This window comes from Medicago truncatula, chromosome 2 (genome assembly GCF_003473485.1).
Source record: "Medicago truncatula cultivar Jemalong A17 chromosome 2, MtrunA17r5.0-ANR, whole genome shotgun sequence".
Taxonomy (NCBI): Eukaryota; Viridiplantae; Streptophyta; class Magnoliopsida; order Fabales; family Fabaceae; genus Medicago; species Medicago truncatula.
This window is the reverse complement of record NC_053043.1, coordinates 47252418-47271509: the sequence shown is the minus strand read 5'-3', so window position 1 is coordinate 47271509 and position 19092 is coordinate 47252418. Positions and strand designations below refer to the sequence as shown.

At 30.7% G+C, this 19092-nt stretch overlaps 3 protein-coding genes across 6 annotated transcripts; 1 reads left to right on the top strand and 2 right to left on the bottom strand.

The window, feature by feature from the left end:
* Positions 1-4330: 4330 nt before the first annotated feature.
* LOC11417591 (uncharacterized) lies at positions 4331-6556 on the top strand. The gene is made up of 2 exons (XM_003597276.4): positions 4331-4452; positions 5496-6556. Exons 1-2 carry the CDS (start codon positions 4414-4416, stop codon positions 6240-6242), a joined length of 786 nt encoding a protein of 261 aa, XP_003597324.1. The 5' UTR covers positions 4331-4413; the 3' UTR covers positions 6243-6556.
* Positions 6557-9581: 3025 nt separating this feature from the next.
* LOC11413266 (60S ribosomal protein L23a-2) lies at positions 9582-11961 on the bottom strand. Its single transcript, XM_003597274.4, has 3 exons — positions 11806-11961; positions 10237-10600; positions 9582-9901 (listed from the first exon to the last, which is right to left on the bottom strand). Exons 1-3 carry the CDS (start codon positions 11819-11821, stop codon positions 9817-9819), a joined length of 465 nt encoding a protein of 154 aa, XP_003597322.1. The 5' UTR covers positions 11822-11961; the 3' UTR covers positions 9582-9816.
* An 865-nt stretch (positions 11962-12826) lies between these two features.
* On the bottom strand, positions 12827-15746 carry LOC11412806 (monofunctional riboflavin biosynthesis protein RIBA 3, chloroplastic). Of its 4 annotated transcripts, XM_024777348.2 has the most exons (8): positions 15591-15745; positions 15443-15500; positions 15200-15361; positions 14730-14951; positions 14306-14631; positions 14004-14133; positions 13582-13878; positions 12827-13149 (listed from the first exon to the last, which is right to left on the bottom strand). In XM_024777348.2, the coding sequence occupies exons 1-8, from the start codon at positions 15644-15646 to the stop codon at positions 12958-12960; spliced, it is 1443 nt and encodes a 480-aa protein (XP_024633116.1). In that variant the 5' UTR covers positions 15647-15745; the 3' UTR covers positions 12827-12957. The 4 variants fall into 4 exon arrangements, with proteins under 4 accessions (XP_024633116.1, XP_024633115.1, XP_003597321.2 ...); XM_024777347.2 differs by having other exon boundaries at positions 14004-14124; positions 15200-15500; positions 15591-15746; XM_003597273.4 differs by having other exon boundaries at positions 15200-15500.
* Positions 15747-19092: the final 3346 nt, after the last annotated feature.

Genomic DNA, 19092 nt, shown 5'->3' with positions numbered 1-19092 from the left:
CTCTTTAAGAAAGATGAAAACGTGCTATAAGGATTTTTCAAATCTCCTTTATGTTCATGTTTTGTTTTTCCTTTATCTTTTTTCCTTTTTACATTATTCAAAACACATGTATGTTCCTCCGATTCACGACTAGACTCTTGTTAATTTTAAACATATCAACTAAGAACCCTCATAAAGTCATATATTGATCTTTTGAGTCTATTTGTTGGGTTGGAATATATTTGAATCAACAATACAATATATCGTAAATAAGACTTTAATGACTTAAGTTTATAAAAGCATCTCTCAACATATGCAATGCCAACATAGATAAGTATGAATTCTATAAATCATGCTTTAATTAGGAAATATTATTAGGTTTGAACCTCATACCTTATATATATTATGCATTATCCATAACAACTGAGTTAAGCTCACGATAACAATTTTTTTTTATTTGATTCAACTATTATAATATGTTTATTGATTGTTAACCTTCAAATAAAATTTAACATCAATATCATAAGAATTTTAATGTTTTATTTCAATTTTAAGTTGTTTTAAACCTAATTTCAATGCATTATCATAATGATCGAACTTTTCAAAATTAAACAAAAATCTAAAAATAATTTCATATGTATTATATTGTTAAAATATTTCTACTGAGTGATCTTTTTTTTTCATATGTATTATATCAAACGTCTTTGCAACCTCTTTACCAGCTTAATTTTACTAACTACAAGTGAACCTTTTTCTTTTATGCTTTTACATTTTATGATTCTAATGTTTCCAAATTTTGATGGTTGGACAAAAATTTAAGGTTCGTTTGTATCTCTTCGATTCTTAAGGGAAAGAGGCCCTCGTTATCTAAGATTCAGTCGAAAGGTCTATAAAAAAATATCCTATCAAGTAGTATTCAAATTAGAGCTCAAGTTTCGATACTCCTAATTGTTATTTAATATATCATCCATTTAAATTAAAAAAAATAATTATTGAATATTAGATAAATTATACACAACCAATTTTCCTTCATTCTTATGAATTAACTATGACTCTTGGAGTCATGTATTTCAATCAGAGATAAGACCACCAACTATCCAGAAGTCCTAGCTCAACTGGCAAAGTGTCGAAATTGTTAGGCCGGATATCATGACCGGGGTTCGAACCCCAGTACCTCTACTTATGTGTGTGAGTTTATAATGGCTTTGTCATTTCATCTATCTACCAAAAAAAAAAAAAAAGATAATACCACCAACTAAATACATGACACCACCAATATATCATGCAAAAGAATACATTTTTTCTTTTTCATGTATTAAATGACTCTTTTAGTCATGTATGTCATATGATAACGAATATTATATATGTTAGAAATACAAAATGATTGTAATTTTTAACTCATATTACATGTATGTATCATATATCTATAATCTATCAAATAACATTTTTTCAATAACCTCTTAAAATTTTGTGACTATCCATTATTTTATGAATAAATTATAAATTACATAAACTATTCCTTTGAACTTAGACGACAACATAATAAACACTAATTATTTGTTTGGTATTTCCCTTATCTTTGTATATTTTTTAATATAAAATTGAAAACTTTACTTTTAATTTAGAAATTTAAGTGTTAAAATATTAATTAAATTAATAGTAAAACATAATTAATGTATCATTAAGTTTAAATTAAAAAACAAACTTTAAATATTAGATAAATCATACACAATTGATTCACTCTCGTTCTCATTAACAAATAATGACTTTAGAGTCGTTTGTTTCATTAAAAAAGAACATCGTCAACTACATGCATGACACCATCAATATATCATATCAACATAGAAAATATGTTCTCTCTTATTTTTTTTATGAATTAAATATTATTCTTGAAGTCATGTATGTAATTTGAGAATAATATTATACATATTGTAAATTAAAAAGCAAAAATTATTCAAAAAAAATCAAAAAGCAATAATTGCAATGACCTACCATAAGGTCTTTTTAAATAACACATTACCCCTAAAGTTTTTAAACCATCATTCACCTCCCTTATTTATTTCACAGTTGACCAAGAACATCCTTTTAAGGTAACATCGTTATATTTTCCGTTAAAATAAGATAAATCGTCTTATTTCTAGTTTCATTTTTGCATTTTCACTTCCGATACCAAAATAGAAGACAAATCATCTTCATCTTCAAATCAGCGATCACCAACCATGTTTAAGATTGTAAACCATCACCCTCTACACTTAATTTGAGTTAATATTTTTTCTTTAACAGCACAATAAAAGAGCACTAATTTTGATTTTATTTTTTTCCTTGTGATTTAATAGACTAAGTGCATACTGAAAACTAAAGGTGACAGCAAAAATAATAACGAATACGATTCTTAATTTGGTCAAAACAGAGAAGTCTAACAATAGCTTGATGGAATACAAAGCAAGTGTGAGTAGGGTGCTGAATTCGTTTAGCATTGTGTGCTTTCATTTGAATGTCCAGAGATAAAGAGTTGCGGGTGTTGTTCCAAGTCTCATAGTTTCCTTACAATTCCGGTCACAACGGCGATTTCAGATGGCATTTGATTCACACAGATTCCTTCCTCATCAGTGTATTCTGCACCTTCGAATTTTTTGCGGCGGAGCTCGGTTGCAAGAGTTCGACTACTGAAACACCTCTTTCAGTTACACATGGTAATTATCTGTGTATTCGCATCAGTCAAAAAATACTTAAAAACTAATCTGTTACAGTTAAATAACTTCAAATCTAAATGGTATGGAAAAAAAACTTAAAACAATTTCTTAAGATTAAATAACTTAAAAACTTCTTGTGTAATCTATTCCTTTAATTGGATCAGTTTCCACTTTTTTTAGATATATTTGGATTTAGTTTATCGAAAATGTATTTGTGCCGTATTATTTCTTAGAATTACACGTATTGCTTACTACCACTCTGGGAATAATTAACCAAGATATTTTATGTGCGGTAGAATATGAATTGTAGTAACAACATATTACAAAGACATTGCTGCAATATACAAAGATGAAAGATTGGAATTCAAACCCCAATTTTTCTATTTATTCATTTTAATGACAAAAAAACACGGCGGAATTGTTAGCCTTTGGATGACAAAACCAGAGACTAAGATTGACCGAAGCAATAGAGATATCATTGAGTTTGGAAACATTATGGATATTGACCGAAGCAATAGAGATATCATTGAGTTTGGAAACATTATGGATAGTAATATTCATTATTGTCATTCCAATTTAGAAAACTCTCATATTGAGTTTATTAGGAGGTAAGCGTATGCGGTTGCCCATAAATTAGCAAAGGCATCCACTTTCTTGACTAATTTCTGTATTTTTGATGATGTACCAACATATCCATGACTTGATTTTTAATGAAATGTTATAAGATTATTGCTCTAAAAAAAAAAAAAGATTGCTACGCTAGCACATGTAATCACTCACAATGCATGTGATGAGCCGTAAGAATGCTGTAGATGCGTTGCACTGATTATTTAGTTTTGATTTAAGCAATTAAGAAAGAAAAAAAGTTTGCTAAACAATTAAGCAAATTTGTCTTTTGTAAACTTTATAAAGGATTTAGTGATTTTGGAGTTTTCCTTCTTCGACAAAAACATCAAACTATAAAAAAAAAAAATTACGAGAGATAGAGAGTAACCCATAGATGGATGGGGCTGCTCTTATCTCTCTTCTTTATTTCTCCAAGCAATGTTATTTTTTATTGTTTTGTACTTTTTCAAAGAAAAAATAATAATTTTTTGAAGATGAAATAAAAAATGTCCTTAAGGCGTGCTTTTCTTTATTTCTTTTAAAATGCCTCAAAAAAATTATTTATTTTAAAAAAAAAAAATGATATATTTCTTTACTAACCTTTATGTTCTTGACAAAAGAAAAAGTTACTTTTTTGTTTTAGTAGAAATTTTTACCAAAAATAATTTTATTTGAGGGATAAGTTACTCTCTCAATCAGAATTTAAACTTTTATTTATCGAGAGTCTAGTCACTTCGGCTAACTAAAAATTTATTTTTGAGCATTTTTTTTTATTATTTCATGGAAAGTGATAGTATATATTTCATTAAAGTGCAATTACTTCAAAATATTTTGGTGACACGTGTCACCTAAAATAGTTGGAGAATTAATGGGATTTACAAATCATAAGACCAAATAGAATCAGGAAACTCCAAATTTCGCTCTGCAAGGTTTGGGATTTTTATATTTTCATTAATATGGTCAAGGTTCTTTTTTATGTTGGTGAGAAAGTCCCCACTTTCTCCTATTCCCTTTGTCTTTGTCTCATTTCACTATGTGTCCACCCTCATTATAAATAACCCAATCATAATACCTCCTTAGCCAACACTTTTTGTTTGCCAATATTTTCTTTCATTTTCTTGCAAAGACAGAGACCATGGAATACCCTCTCGGTTCTATATTCAGTTATCAAGAAGTGAGTCATTGCATTCATAATTCTCTCTCTCTTTTCTTGATATTCATCGTTCTCTTTACTATATACACTTCACTTTATTATATAATTCATTCTTTTTATATACATGCTGTTTTCTTTGATTTTTTTTTTTTATTAAGATTCTTGTCAGTAATGTATATTTCATTGTTTTGTTTGTTTTACTCAATTTCATTGTTGTGTTTAATCTCAAGTACTAGGTACCTTCTTTCTTAATTTCGTTTTTTGTTTGTTTATAGGAGGAAGCTGTGAGAGAGATATTTTATTTTTCTACAAGATTTTTTTTAAAATGCTATTTTTGGAATATACTAATTAGTTTTTTTTAATAGGTAAATGTTAGTGATTGGTATATTTCTAGAGGGGGAAATATTAGTATTTAAACTTCTTCAACATTTTAACCACTAGACTACACTTTCAAAGGCAATATACTAATATGTCAATAATATTGAGTTTAGGTATGAATGAGTGATTATGCTTAGTTTCTTTTGTTGAACCTTTTGCAAGAATGCTATGTCACAATCACATAAACATTGTGGAGAAGAATTTCTTCGTCCTTATTAATTTAATGGGCCCAACGTCATTGATGTTGTAAAAACAATTTTTTTTTTTTTTTTAAATATAGTTGTTCCTTTGATTTTTTATTTTTTTTTGTACCAGTATCTTCATTATTATTACCTTTTATGTCTCATTACTTTTTTCCTTTCTTTAAGAGGAAACAATTTATCTTTCACCTCCTTTTACCTACTTTGCTTTTCCATCACTTAAAAGTAATTAAAAGATTTCCTTTTTCACAAAGGGTAGATTTGAAAGAGATTGATTAAGATATGAAATGAAATCAATTGTGAAGAAAAAGAAAATCAGATTTAATAAACAAATACCTTAAGAATAATTTTTTGTTTTATACCGGATATCGACTGTGTGCAACCATTGAGTTGTATATAACCTAAATATATCGCATATTAGTTGTTTTAAGCCAATTTTTTTCTTCTTTCAAAATTTATTTATTATTGGTTTGTTTGATTTTTCAGAGTTCTGATCAATTGAGGCTGAAGCTCATAGACACAATTGCTGAACTTGAAAACACAAGGAATGTGAAGGATGAATTGCTCAACATGCTTGAAATAGCTTATAAAGAAAGAGACCAAGCTAGAGAACAACTTCAAATTCTGGTGAAGAAATTGGCCTCTTCTAACTCAAACATGTTTTATGAAGTCCAACAAAACAACAACAACAACAACGTTGTAATGTTTCAATCTACCAAAGCAAAGTCAAGTATTACAGAATCTAATAGTCCATCACACGTGTCATCTCCTGTTGATTCCTTTATTGAAGCTGTCTCTTCTCCTGAATTTTCAAATGTTGGTGTTGATTCACATAACAAATATTTTTTCAACCAAACTTTGGTTCATGACGAGGTTGATGTTGCAAGTAGGGTGGTTGATTCTCTTGCAAGAGGAAAAGTGTTACCACAAAAAGGTAAACTTCTTGATGCTGTAATTAATGCTGGTCCATTGCTTCAAAATCTTGTTCTTTCCGGGCCACTTCCTACTTGGAAAAATCCACCTCCTTTGAGTTCTATAAAAATTCCACCTTTTTCTGTTGAAGAAGACATTGATGAGCTCAACTTATTTCAGAATTCAACACATCCATCGTTTCACTCTTCTGGATCATTGCCAATTCGGAATGCTGCTGATGTCACACCTAGCTCTTGCAACAATGCATGGCAGTTTACTTCAAGTTCTAGTCTTAAGAAACAAAAGCATCAATGTTTTTGATTAAATGGAGTTACAAATGTTGCACTGACACTTCAATTGAAGATGTTTCTGTGTTGTGTCTGACACGACATTGACACGTTTTTTTTTTTTTGTTGATAAGCTTTGACATTTTTTTAATGATACATGTTTTAGTATGTTAAATGTTATGTTAATTTTATCTTTTTCAAGACTTGAACCCTAAATTTTTAACTCCCCAACTCCTTTAATTGCTTAGTTCAAACCAGTTGAACTACCAAACCCCCCTATAAGCTAACATTGACACGGATGATTACATTCAATTAGTTAAAAATTTTCGAACATGTCCGACTATTCATGTTTGTATCAATGTCGTGTCCAATATCCGTATTTGCTTAAGAGATTCCTAGATTACAATCATAAGTGTAAACGGCATTAAAACCTTTTTGGTTCACTTTTTGCTGAGAAAAATTATAGTTGTTGAATATTTTAATTTTGGTATTGGTGATGTCCCCTTTTAGTACTTTTCTTGCACTTTAAATTTTGACTAACTTTAGAAATTCTGTTGTCACTTTCTGTGTGTTTTTAACCAAACAAACAACATTCTAGTGATGAGAATAGTGAGAATATGCATATAAGCACAGAATCTGCATATATATATTTTTAACTTCGATACGGTAAGATCAAGACTTAGGGTATCAAATAAATACAATGGGAAATCCTTAATTATATCTCCCAACTTTTGCACTTATTGAAATTTCCTTGGTTTCCACGTCCTTTGGGTCGTGCAATTCACCTTTATATAGCTTGCCATGGCATTCATTAAAAGCCTCTACAAACTCAATCTACCTTCACTTCACATTTTTCTTAACCTGATAATGTTTGATTGGACTCCAAATGATGCTTTTATAATTCTAGCATTAAGTTTTATATGTTTTCTACTATTCCTTATACTAAGTCAATGGAAAGTTCTCAAATGTATCTTATGTAATAAATGGAAAGTTCTCAAATGTTTCTTATGTAAAGCTTTCACTTCAAGTTCAAGTTCAATTTCAAATTCAAATTCAACAGCACCACCACCTATAAACTGGATTGAAGGACAATTTCATGATGAATCCATTCAAGGTAGTGACTTGGAACTATCTATAATAAACTCTCTTCCTATGTATCAATTTAAGAAAAATGAGGCACAAGAAATGACAATCAATGTAGATTGTGCTATTTGTTTGGGAGAATTTGAAGGAGGGGAATTGCTAAAACTTCTTCCTAATTGTAACCATGGTTTCCATGTTTCATGCATTGATAAGTGGTTTCAATTGCATTCAAGTTGCCCCTTATGTCGATCTCGGGTATATCGTGTACTAGTTGCGAACAATGAGTATTCTGTATCTCTTAACACTTGGCTGGAAATTTTAGGGATGGATGACATTACTCCTGAAAGGAATGCACATTTCCAGTCACATTCGCTCTGAAATCACACAAACTTGGAGATTAGAAAAATGAGTTCATTCTATATTCAATTGAGTTAGAGTTTTTTTCTTCCCTTTCTTAACCCTCTTATTTTCAAAGTATATTCAATTGAGTTAAGAGTTTTGTTTCTTCCCTTTCTTAACCCTCTTATTCTCAAAGAAAAATGATCTGATAATGTGGGGTTCGACCAAAGGAGTTAGAGTCTCTTTATTGACGACCATTTCAATTGTACAAACATTTACAAGAATGCATTGTGGACAATAGTATGGTAGGGTTTTGTCCCCATTCAGATTACTTTCATTTTATATAGAAGTTTTTCTTTTGTGGAGGAAATTTTGTATAGAAGCTAAGTTTATCAAATGGTTACAAACTTTAAAATAAACTTGTGAATTATTATATATTTTGTTTTTCAGATAGTTTTATAGCGAGAAATTCACAGATTAAGTGTGAGGAAGTGATAGATTGCTGGTTTGAATTGACAACCCAACACATCAAATGTCCCTCCTATAGTTATCATCTGAGTTGTACTTGCTAGAGAAAACTTATGCATTTTTATTAATGCATCAACAACTCTCTTTTTATAAAAAAAAAATGTGCAATTCCAATAAAAAAAAATTACATTTATGTTTGAATATTTTAATTTGAACAATTCATTATTTTTTACACCTAAATTTTTACATCTGTTTTATTATCCAAGAACAAAAAGTTAAATTTACTTCTTTCCAGATTCCACAGAAAAGGATTTTCAGGCTTTTATTTTTCTATTTAGACCGATATGTCAATTATAACATTATTGAAAAACACATTTTGAAACCAATGCCTATAAGACTTGACACAACAAAATCCAAAACCTGTGTACAAATAGCTTACTTCATTCTAGTGTCAAGAGAATCAATTTGAAACTTGAAAATAATCGTGTGGAAGATACATGAAAAAATGTAATCTAAACTAAAGCATGAGCAACCCAATTACCTTATCTTAACCGCTTGCAAATCTCATCTTAAAAACGTTGACAGCTTGTTTGTTCGGAGTCAGTTAAATGAATTAATTAAAAAACACCAAGCTTATCGGATTTGAACTATTTGTATCTTGAAAGGTTTACTTTTAAAAGAAAAATGATATTTGTATAATCATTTTTGTATAATATTTGTACAACTTTCTCTCTCATACTCATTATCTTCTTATTCTCTCTCTTCCTTTTTCTCTCTCCATTGCTTTTGACCAATGAAAAGAGAGCACAACAAAATTGTCCCAAAAGTTGTAGCAAAAAAATTGTTCAAATATCATTACTCCTTTTAAAAAGATCGTATTAGATCCTAAAAAAATAAAAAAAAGTCGTATTAGTTCCTCAACAGTCGCCAAACAATTTAAAGGAACATTGCTTTATCCTACTCATAAAGCTAAAATTAAAAACCTGATTTTCTTGTTATCTTAATCAGTTGTGAACTTGGGATATTTAAGTTAAATCTAAAGAACGGGTTAACATACACAATTATTTGGTTTAAGAAGCAACGACAGAATTCAGCATGATATGTAGGAACATACAAGTGAAAACTATAGTAAATTAATGATTTTCACCAACATTGTTCATACGCATGACAACATCTGGGTGTTTTAAAGGAACCACATTTTCAAATTCGCTCGGCCAATGGGTGTTCCATTTATAGGCTAAACCATCTGTGCAAGGACATCATAATAGTGTCCTTCACTACCAACATTAGTTACCGCAGACCTTTTGCCTACTTCTTTAGCATTGTGAGGGGATAGTTTTACCTTTGGTTACAGCAGACCTTTTGCCTACTTGTTTAGCACTACGAGGTGATCGTTTTACCTTGGTATATATCTCCCAAGGGTGACAGCACAGAACTTGAGCAAAAATACAGTACAAAAGATACTCTTTAAGAGATGGTAATCTTGAGATGATAAAAAAATACCACCAAATCTAAAAACACACTTCGAGGATAATCTAATTTACTCATCAAATTCGAAATTGTAAACAACATAATTTAATTGCAATTGAACTAAAATACACAATAACAAAAACACAATCTGAAATTTAACTTTGCGTCAAAATGTCTCCACAATAGTGATCACCATCAAAAGACTAACATCTAAACAAAAACTGTCTTTGGCGAAACCAACCACTACCTTAAATAATCCCAATCTTGTTTGCAACATCCAAAGCATCATAATCAGGTGTCAACCTTACATAGGCCTTCTTGGTGCCATCGGGCCTGCAAGAACAGTTCAAATTTAGAAGAAAAAACAGTAGTTGTTTAAAGTATACATGCAAAGTATGAAACTGCTTTACAATAGTGTGGGTTTTGATCTCATGTTATTGTTTACAACGGGTTTGTATTATGTGTCATATAGCCCTTCACAATAGGGCCCGTGATCATAACAGTGTACCACAAAAACCAGTGTATGTACATGTTATTACAACAGTATAAGCTAGTGTGTTTAAATTTCAATACAAGATTAACAACCAGCATACATCTCAATCATCTCAAGTTAAGCAGCCATGAATTACCGAACAATTTGCAAAAAAGATTACAACCTAAAGGCTTACCTGATCAAGGTGTTAACTTTCTTGGCCTGGATGTCATACATTTTCTTCACGGCATCCTTGATTTTCTTTTTGTCAGCTCGCAAGTCAACAATGAAAACCAAAGTGTTGTTGTCTTCAATCTTCTTCATTGCGGACTCAGTTGTGAGTGGATACTTCAAAATCTGATAATGATCAAGTTTGTTCCTTGGTGTAGCACTAATCCGAGGGTATTTTGGATTCCTATCCCTAGATAAAGTCTTTGGCCTGTGGAATGTAACAGTTGTCCTGATCTTCTTTGCCTTTTTCTTGATGGCAGTGCCTGACTTCACTGCTTTCGCAGCTTTCAAGGCCTGTGCCTTTGGATCGGTCTTCTTTGCACCATCACCTGCAAAAAGAAAAAGTTTACCTAGTCACATTTCATGCAGCGAAAAATCCAAGAACTAGATATTTTGTATACATAAAATGTCATGTTTAGATAAACAACTTAATTGCAGATTATGGCACACACACTTATCATGATTAGTGTTTATGTGTAAGCGCTTACATAAGCTATTCTTTGTGCAAATGGGAAAATAAAGTTAAAACTGTCTTTCTATATGACATAAGATGTTTGAGTTACGTTGGGGGAACTAAACTAATAAAAACAAGTTGAAAAATGCTTATGAAAAAAGTCATAAGCTGTTACGAAACCTTCTCCCAAACAGTCTCACAAAAAAGTGCCAGTAGATAAGCTGAAATAAACCAATCCAAAAAGGTCCTAAATCTTCTATTCAACAAAAAGATATCATTGATTTCATAAATCCTAGAAAAATGAAGCATCCAGAGAAATGAGATAACTCCAAACCGAAAGCAATAATCATGCAGATAAGTTCGTCTCCAATTTAACAAAACCAAAATAAGTCCAAGCAAATCATGTTCCATCAACTTTTTTAATCAAAACAGCAAATTATCATATCATTTTGAACTTGAGATGTTTGAGTTGAACTTGATTTATCTCATTGGTTTCAGGGTCAGTACTCAGACAGTCTAACGAAAATTATTAAATTTCAATCTCTATTAAAATAATAAAGAAATGAGAATACAGGTTTAGCAAACAAAGAAGGTTCAGATACACAGCTTATTTACAGCCTATAAAATTTCAAGTTCTACTCAAACTATTTATATAGCAAAAGATCTAAATTGGACGTTGTTTCAGAAGCAATTTTGGAGAACTTAGAAAAGAAAACTGAAAACAGCTTATGAACAATCTCATAAGCTGTTTTCAGCTTTTCATAAGTTATAAGTCAGCTCTTGGTAGTTAACTAGTAAAAAAAATGAACCATAACACAAAAATGAGATTATATAACAATTTTAGCTGGCATTAAAAATACAACTAGTGAATTTTCTACTCGAATCAAATCTACCAGCACAAAAACACAGATTATTAAAATCAACAGTGCAGATAAACCAATATTTAATCCAGAAACTCGTGAAAGCAGTGATTTTCGTACTTAAGCAATTACATTATGAAAACAGATGCAGAAATCGGAATAATTAGAGAGTAAAATCAAATCTTCGACTATTGAAAAGAAAAGAGGGATAGATAAATACCTTTTGGTGGAGCCATTAAATCGGTGAAGATGAAGAAACCCTAAGATGTGAAATCTGCGTGAAGCTTGTGTGATGGAAGCAGACAGTGGCAAATTAGGGTTTTCGGGACTATATGTCACACTTATCAAACGGGTCGGGTCGTTGATTATGGACCCAGTCCATTCTAAAACGATATAGATAGTTTATGAAAATTGTTAAATGTACCACCAAAAACTTTTTTAATCCCCAAAATACGCATTATTTTTCAAATTGTTTTTGCTAAACTTTTACTTTTACAAAAATTCTTTTTACCGTATACATTTTTTTAAAGGAAAGACTAAATAATAGCCTTACTCTCCTTCAAAAAAAAAGAAAACTAATTAGCCTTACTCTTGCACCAACTCTAATTTTATATCGTAAACAATGTTTAATACAAAATTTTACTATGGTTTTTGTCTTAATCATTTTTATCCAACTACAACGTTAACATTCATTGGTGGTAATCATATTTGAAGCACGGTTAAATATTGAATATAAATCTCTAAAAAATTAAAATATAAACATCTTCTTTTTTTGTTACAAAAATATAAACATCTTTTAATCGAAATTCAAATTTTGATTCACCACATTATAAAATGTTAGTCCCTTTTTAGACTCAATCAACGTTGGTTTTGTTCGAAGAAGCTCAACATTCATTGGTTATTTGGTCAGATTTGTTTTTCCTTACTTTGGTTCCTAGTACCAGTAGGATGCGTCTGTTAATATGGTTTATAACCTAAATTTCTGTTTGATCAAATAGTATTATACTCCCTCCGATCCTATTTATAAGAAAAAGTTGACTTTTTAGATTCATTGAGTAATTGATGTATTTGGTTTATAATATAGACCAAATACATCATTTATGCAATGAATCAAAAAAGTCAAATGTTTCTTATAAGTTATAAATAGGACCGGAGGGAGTATATTATATCGAGGTAAAAGAAAACTAAATGTAGTTTGAATTTTTTTTAGTTGCATGTACGTACAGTAAACTGAATTACAGTTTTCACAAATGGGTTCATCCTTTGAATTATTTCTTTTAACAGTATACAAACTTTTCATTCTGTCGTATTATGTGTAGGCTATGTGTTCTTCGATGAATCTTGGTTATTTACAATTGAATCATTGAGATCCTTATATATCAGACCCATAAATATGTCCCATCTTAGTCCTTTTTGTTTCTAGGTAACGCTTGTTTGCATCAGTGATTGGTGTTAGCACAGGAACACGACCTGTCACAGCTAAACCATATCCTTTAAGACCAACAAATTTTGCTGGATTGTTTGTCATCAACCTCATAGTTCGAACTCCAATGTCCCTCAAAATCTGCAAATCATATAACAGCTTATTTCACATTTTTAATAGTTTTATGAAATATCGCAAATTATACAAGGATTTGATTAGTATTCACTAATACTATGAAGATTTTTTTATACTATCAACCAGCATTCAAAAATGTTTTACATATCCCCAAAGTGCATAATTATTGTTCAATTGGTAGTTGCGGCGACATTTGATATGCTGAGAGGCGAATTGAAATCCGCAATTCTCTACTTCTCAACACTTAGTGTTTGCGATAAACTTATTATACAATCCAAGCAAGATACGCGAACAAAAATTCAAGTAAAACTTTAGTTTTTTTTTTTTTTTAAATTCCATATCCAATTACTGACTAATTTGAGAAATCCAATCATACGTATACTTTATTTGATTTGAAGCACACAAACAATGTAAGTGAAAGTGATTAAAAGATCTGACCTGGGCACCAATGCCATACTCACGAGCATCAACAGCTAACCCTAAATCTATGTTTGCTTGGACTGTATCACGACCTTGATCTTGCAAGTTATAGGCTTGAAGTTTGTGACCCAACCCAATGCCTCTTCCTTCATGACCTCTAAGATAAACAATTACTCCTCTTCCAGCTTCTTCAATCAATTCCATAGCCAAATCTAGTTGCTGGCCACAGTCACACCGAGCTGATCCAAATATATCCCCAGTTAAACATTCTGAATGCACTCTTACTAGAACATCTTGCCCATCTCCTATGTTTCCCTAAGTAACCAATAAGAAATTATAATTGAGAAAAATATTATGCTTTAATTTGTTTAGGTTTTCATAAATAAAATTATAAGTTCCAAGTTTTATCTTGAAAATCAAATTAACTAAGTTATATTTACCTTTACAACAGCCACATGCTCAGTTCCATCCAACTTTGAACTATAACAATATGCTTGAAATAGACCCCATTTAGTAGGAAGATGTGAGACATATGTTCTTTCAACCAATTTCTCTCGCTTTCTTCGATACCTTGAAGCGTCACACTCACATACATTAACATCGTTACGCGAATTTGATTGGATTAGCTTATAATGAAGTGCTTATTCAATAAAGTTTATCATACAGAAGTTATTTCTACAATCGAAGAAGAAATTATTATAAACTTTGCTTAAGCAAAAATTATGAAAGTAAGATTGCTTACCTTATCAAATCAGTTATTGAGACAATTGGTAAGTTATATTCCAATGCTAAGTTTTTTAAATTGGGCAAAGATGCCATGTTTCCATCTTCCACATCAACAAGAGCTGTGAGAACAGAAAATGGTGGCAAGCCAGCCAATGCAACCAAATCTACAGAAGCCTCGGTATGACCGGCTCTCCTAAGAACTCCCCCATTTCTATACTTAAGAGGAAAAACATGGCCTGGTTTTCTTAAGTCCTCGGATTTAGACTCTGGAGATGATAAAGCAAGAATTGTTTTTGCTCTATCTGCAGCCGATACACCCGTGGAAGTTCCAAATTTTGCATCCTACAACAAAATGTTACACAATATCAGATAAATGAGCTTCAAACTATATGCAACAATCTAAAATTAGGCTTCAATATACTATATGATATTTTACTTACCACTGTGATAGTGAAAGTAGGGGCAGATGAATCCTCTTCTTCAGTCTCAGGTGACATAAGAGGAAGGTTTAGTCTTTGAAGATCCTCTTCTTTCATGCCAACAGAAACAATTCCTGATCCATGTTTAATCATAAAAGCCACATCTTTGGTACTAATTAGAGATGCAGCCTTTATAAGATTTCCTTCAACATTGTTGTTTTCATCATCTACAACGATTACAAACTTCAAAAAAATATTGATCTAGGAGTTAGATATGATCAATCCATTATTTAATAGCATGCTAATTTATTTATTTGTATGTTCAGATTGACGGTGATTTTGTCACAATACGTGTTAGTGTCAATGTGATTTTGATCAAAGTTGCATTTTTGTATTTTAACGAAGTCATCGTGCTACTATGATTTTATTAGAATCATCGTGATTCCAAACATGTATTAGACATAACGAACAAAGGTAAAATTCTAACTAACCTTTCCTTGGTGTAACGCATTTAGGGCATGCTCAATGGAAGAGTATCCTTTAGAGGGACAATCTGGATCACCTTCAGCTTCACTCACGAAGAAATCATCGGTTTCTTGCTTTATTTCTTTTTCGGCGTTTAACGTTTTTAAGAGGGATCCATTTTCATTTTCCTTCAAATCACCACTATCATCAAACACGTCTTCAGTTCCAACCTTAGAAAACCCAATAGCATAAAAAGCCAAATTTCTCACCTTGTTGTTCCACAGGCCAAATCTTGCACTATGATGAGTAGTGCATGACCGATGCAAGCTTTGAATAAATAGAAAAATTTAACACGAGTTCAACAAATAGAAGAACAATTAAGAGTGTTGTGTTATCTAGAGAAATAAAAATATGTACCTTGAATTGGTGATGACGTGGGAAATCAAAGGACCGGGGAATGAAGCAGAGTCCATAGGCAGTGATATCAAATTTCTATTCTTAGAAAATTGAAGGAAAGAAAAAGTATGTACTCAAAAATTGTGTTCTTAATTATTTCATGTCACACACAATATAGAAAAATAAGTACACCTCTTTTTATGGATGTGTATTTTTCAACCACGAACCATTATCCATTATCCAATATTTATATTTCTGGTTGTACTTTAGCAACACGTAAGTACTAAGAACCACATTCTTTTGTATTTTTGTTACTTCTCGTTGTTGTTTTTTGAGCTTAACAACAAGTGGGATAGCATGGAAGTTTGTCATCTCAGATTGTGTATGATTTGGATTAATCTTGTTGGGTCATGAGAGGTGTTGTGCTACAAAGAGAACCTGACATAAAATGTACATTAAGACATTAGATATAGAAAATGATTTATTTATTTATATATAATATTGTTCAACTTCCTCGATCAATCTAATATAATTTAATATGAGACTTTCAACTCATGTTTAATGCATCAACACATTCATACCATTTTGTGAGAGTGGGGCAAAACAAATATTAAAATCCAATTAAGTGCATGTTTGGAATAGTCAGCTAAATATATTTAATTTCTGTCCAAAAAAAAAGCTATATATATTTAAAATTCAAATACTTTTTTTTAGGGGAATGGACTTTGACTTTAAGTGCACGTTATCCCAACCAATTTTGATTTCAAAGGTATATTTTATAGTGAAATTCTAGTTTGTGTCCTTAAAACACATCTTAAAAATCAAAATGTAGAAATATAATCTTAAAATTGTGTATTTGATATATTTTAAAAGTTTAAACATTTATCTTTTTAATACAATTTTTCTCCTTTAATTCATTTTTTAACTCCTCAGTGCACCAAATTTATATTGAAGTAACCTAATAGTTTTTCTTTTTCCTTTTACCAGTTTGAGATGAGATATTACTGATACAAGTTTTGGTAATTACATGTTTAAAAATGGTTCTGATAGTATCATTCATATTGAAATAAGTTACTGCTACAAAGTGATTAAAATGAAAAGTAATTTTATATACAAAAGAAGGGTTTGTTACAGCTTTTTTTTTTTTTATAAAAACATCACTTTTTTTTTAACAAAATAATCACTTTTTTTAATATTGCATCTATTTGTTACAGATTTTCAAAAAAAAAATCAGAATCTGAAAATAATCTAAAAACAGCTTCAAATGAGAAGTTGTTATGAGCAGCTTTTTTTTTATAGATTATTTTTAGAGGAGGGAAATTTGTTACGAGATTTTAATAAAAAAAGATATGTTTAAAACAAACTAAAATTCCAATCATATCCTTGTTTTGCTATATATACACAAAGACTAATCTTCCTTTTTTCACAACCTATTCGTTATTCTTCTCTCTATTCTCTAAACAAGTGAGTTCCCTCTTTTATTTTTTGCTGCAGATCATCTAAGTTGTGAAGGTTAGCAATTTTATTATTTTTTTGATTCATTCATAATTGAACCTGTATATTTTTTTTTTCATGTTTCTTTCCATTATCGTATATTTTGTGTTGTTTTTGTCTATTTTGGATGTTTTTTCTGTTTGTATATATCACTGTTGCTTCTATTTTGCGGTGCTGTTGATGTTGGGTTTTGAGGGTAATTGGTTGGGTGCCCTGTCCTGCCATGGCGTGGGGCTTGTATATATATCATAAATTGGAACCACTATATAGTTATTATTATCAAGGAAAATGCTATTTTTTTACGAAAACCAATGGCAAAAAATCGACAAACACTTTTGTATTGTGCTATTTCACCCACTATTTGTCTCCTACTCTTGTAGTATTGTGTCAAATGCTAAACTGATGAATATTTGTTAATTTTTTTATAAAAAAATAATATGATACTTTGTATTCGGCAATATGAGTGCATGTATACAAGCAGATTAAATTATGAACAAATGCTAGTGATAAATTTATCATTCTTGTGCAAAATATATGTGGAGTAATAATTTGGTAAATCAATAATTTTATGGCATGCTTAACTATTCATAATTTGTTTACATATATAGCATTGTTTGATCCCTATTGTTAGATCATTTTAGTTAGGTATTGATTCAGGTTAAAATATGAACAAATGTTATTATCAATATGTAGTAGCTAAATATCATATATATAGTATCACAGGATATGGAAGAACAATCCATCTTTTTCAACTAATCATCTTGCTCGGGTTTTAAGTTTAGATTTTTTGAATTATAATAGTATCTATGTATTAGAACTTGAATGACACATATATGTCCAAGAGATTTTACTTAAATAGTTTTCCACGCTTTTTTATTATAGATATTTGATCTTCATTGTATGTATTAGAACTATAATGGCACCCAAAAAGGATTTGAAAGGGTCTGATGGAGATGAAAAAATTGCCGCAAAATGGGACGATCACAAAACAGAGATATTTGATCTTCATTGTATGTATTATAACTATAATGGCACCCAAAAAGGATTTGAAAGGGTCTGATGGAGATGAAAAAATTGCCGCAAAATGGGACGATCACAAAACAGAGATATTTTTGAAAATTTGTGTTGAAGAAATTGATACCGGTAATAGGCCAACTTCACATTTTAATAAAGATGGATGGAAGAACATTCAAACCAAGTTTTAAGAGAGGACAACTTATGCTTATAACCGCTTTCAACTGAAAAATAGATGGGATGCCTTAAAAAGGGAATTTGCATCATTTGCAAAATTAGTTGAAAAAGACACCGGACTTGGGTGGAATCATGATAAGAATAACGTCAAAGCTAATGATGACCGGTGAACTGCTAAGAGTAAGGTGTGTTTGTGTTTGACTTTGTAACTTTGTAATTATTAATTTTTTTCCTTATGTCTATCTTTCTTGTAATGATTTGTTTACATTATTTTTTTATTTGATATCTAGGAGGATCCTGATGTTTTGAAATGGAAAAATGGGGGACCTAAAATTTCTTGATTTGTTGGATAAATGTTTCAAGGGCCGGGTAGCTACTGGATTTTCTATTTTAAAGCCATATCAAGATCCACCGGCTTTTGAAGTGCTAGGTGAAGAGAAAAAGGTTGGTTTTGAAGGTCATGAAAATAATCTGAATATTGATAATGAAGGAGAAGATGATAGCTTTGAAGTTGATAATAATGTTGAAGTAAATGCAACACCAACTCCTTCAAATATTGGTTTGAAAAAGAGGAAAATATCGGGAAAGGAAAGATGGGAACAACATAAAAACTTCAATGATCTCTTGATCGTATTGTTGATGGGATGAATCATAAATCACAACATTTGAGGATCCTTGTAGTTATGATAAGTGTCTGACAATGTTGGATGAGATTCCTTCCTTAGTAAAAGGATCACATTTATACTTTTTTTGCTATGAAACTCCTTGCCAATAAAGATAATAGAACAACATTTTTTCACCTCATGAAGAAACATCCTAGCATGGCTTTTGATTGGCT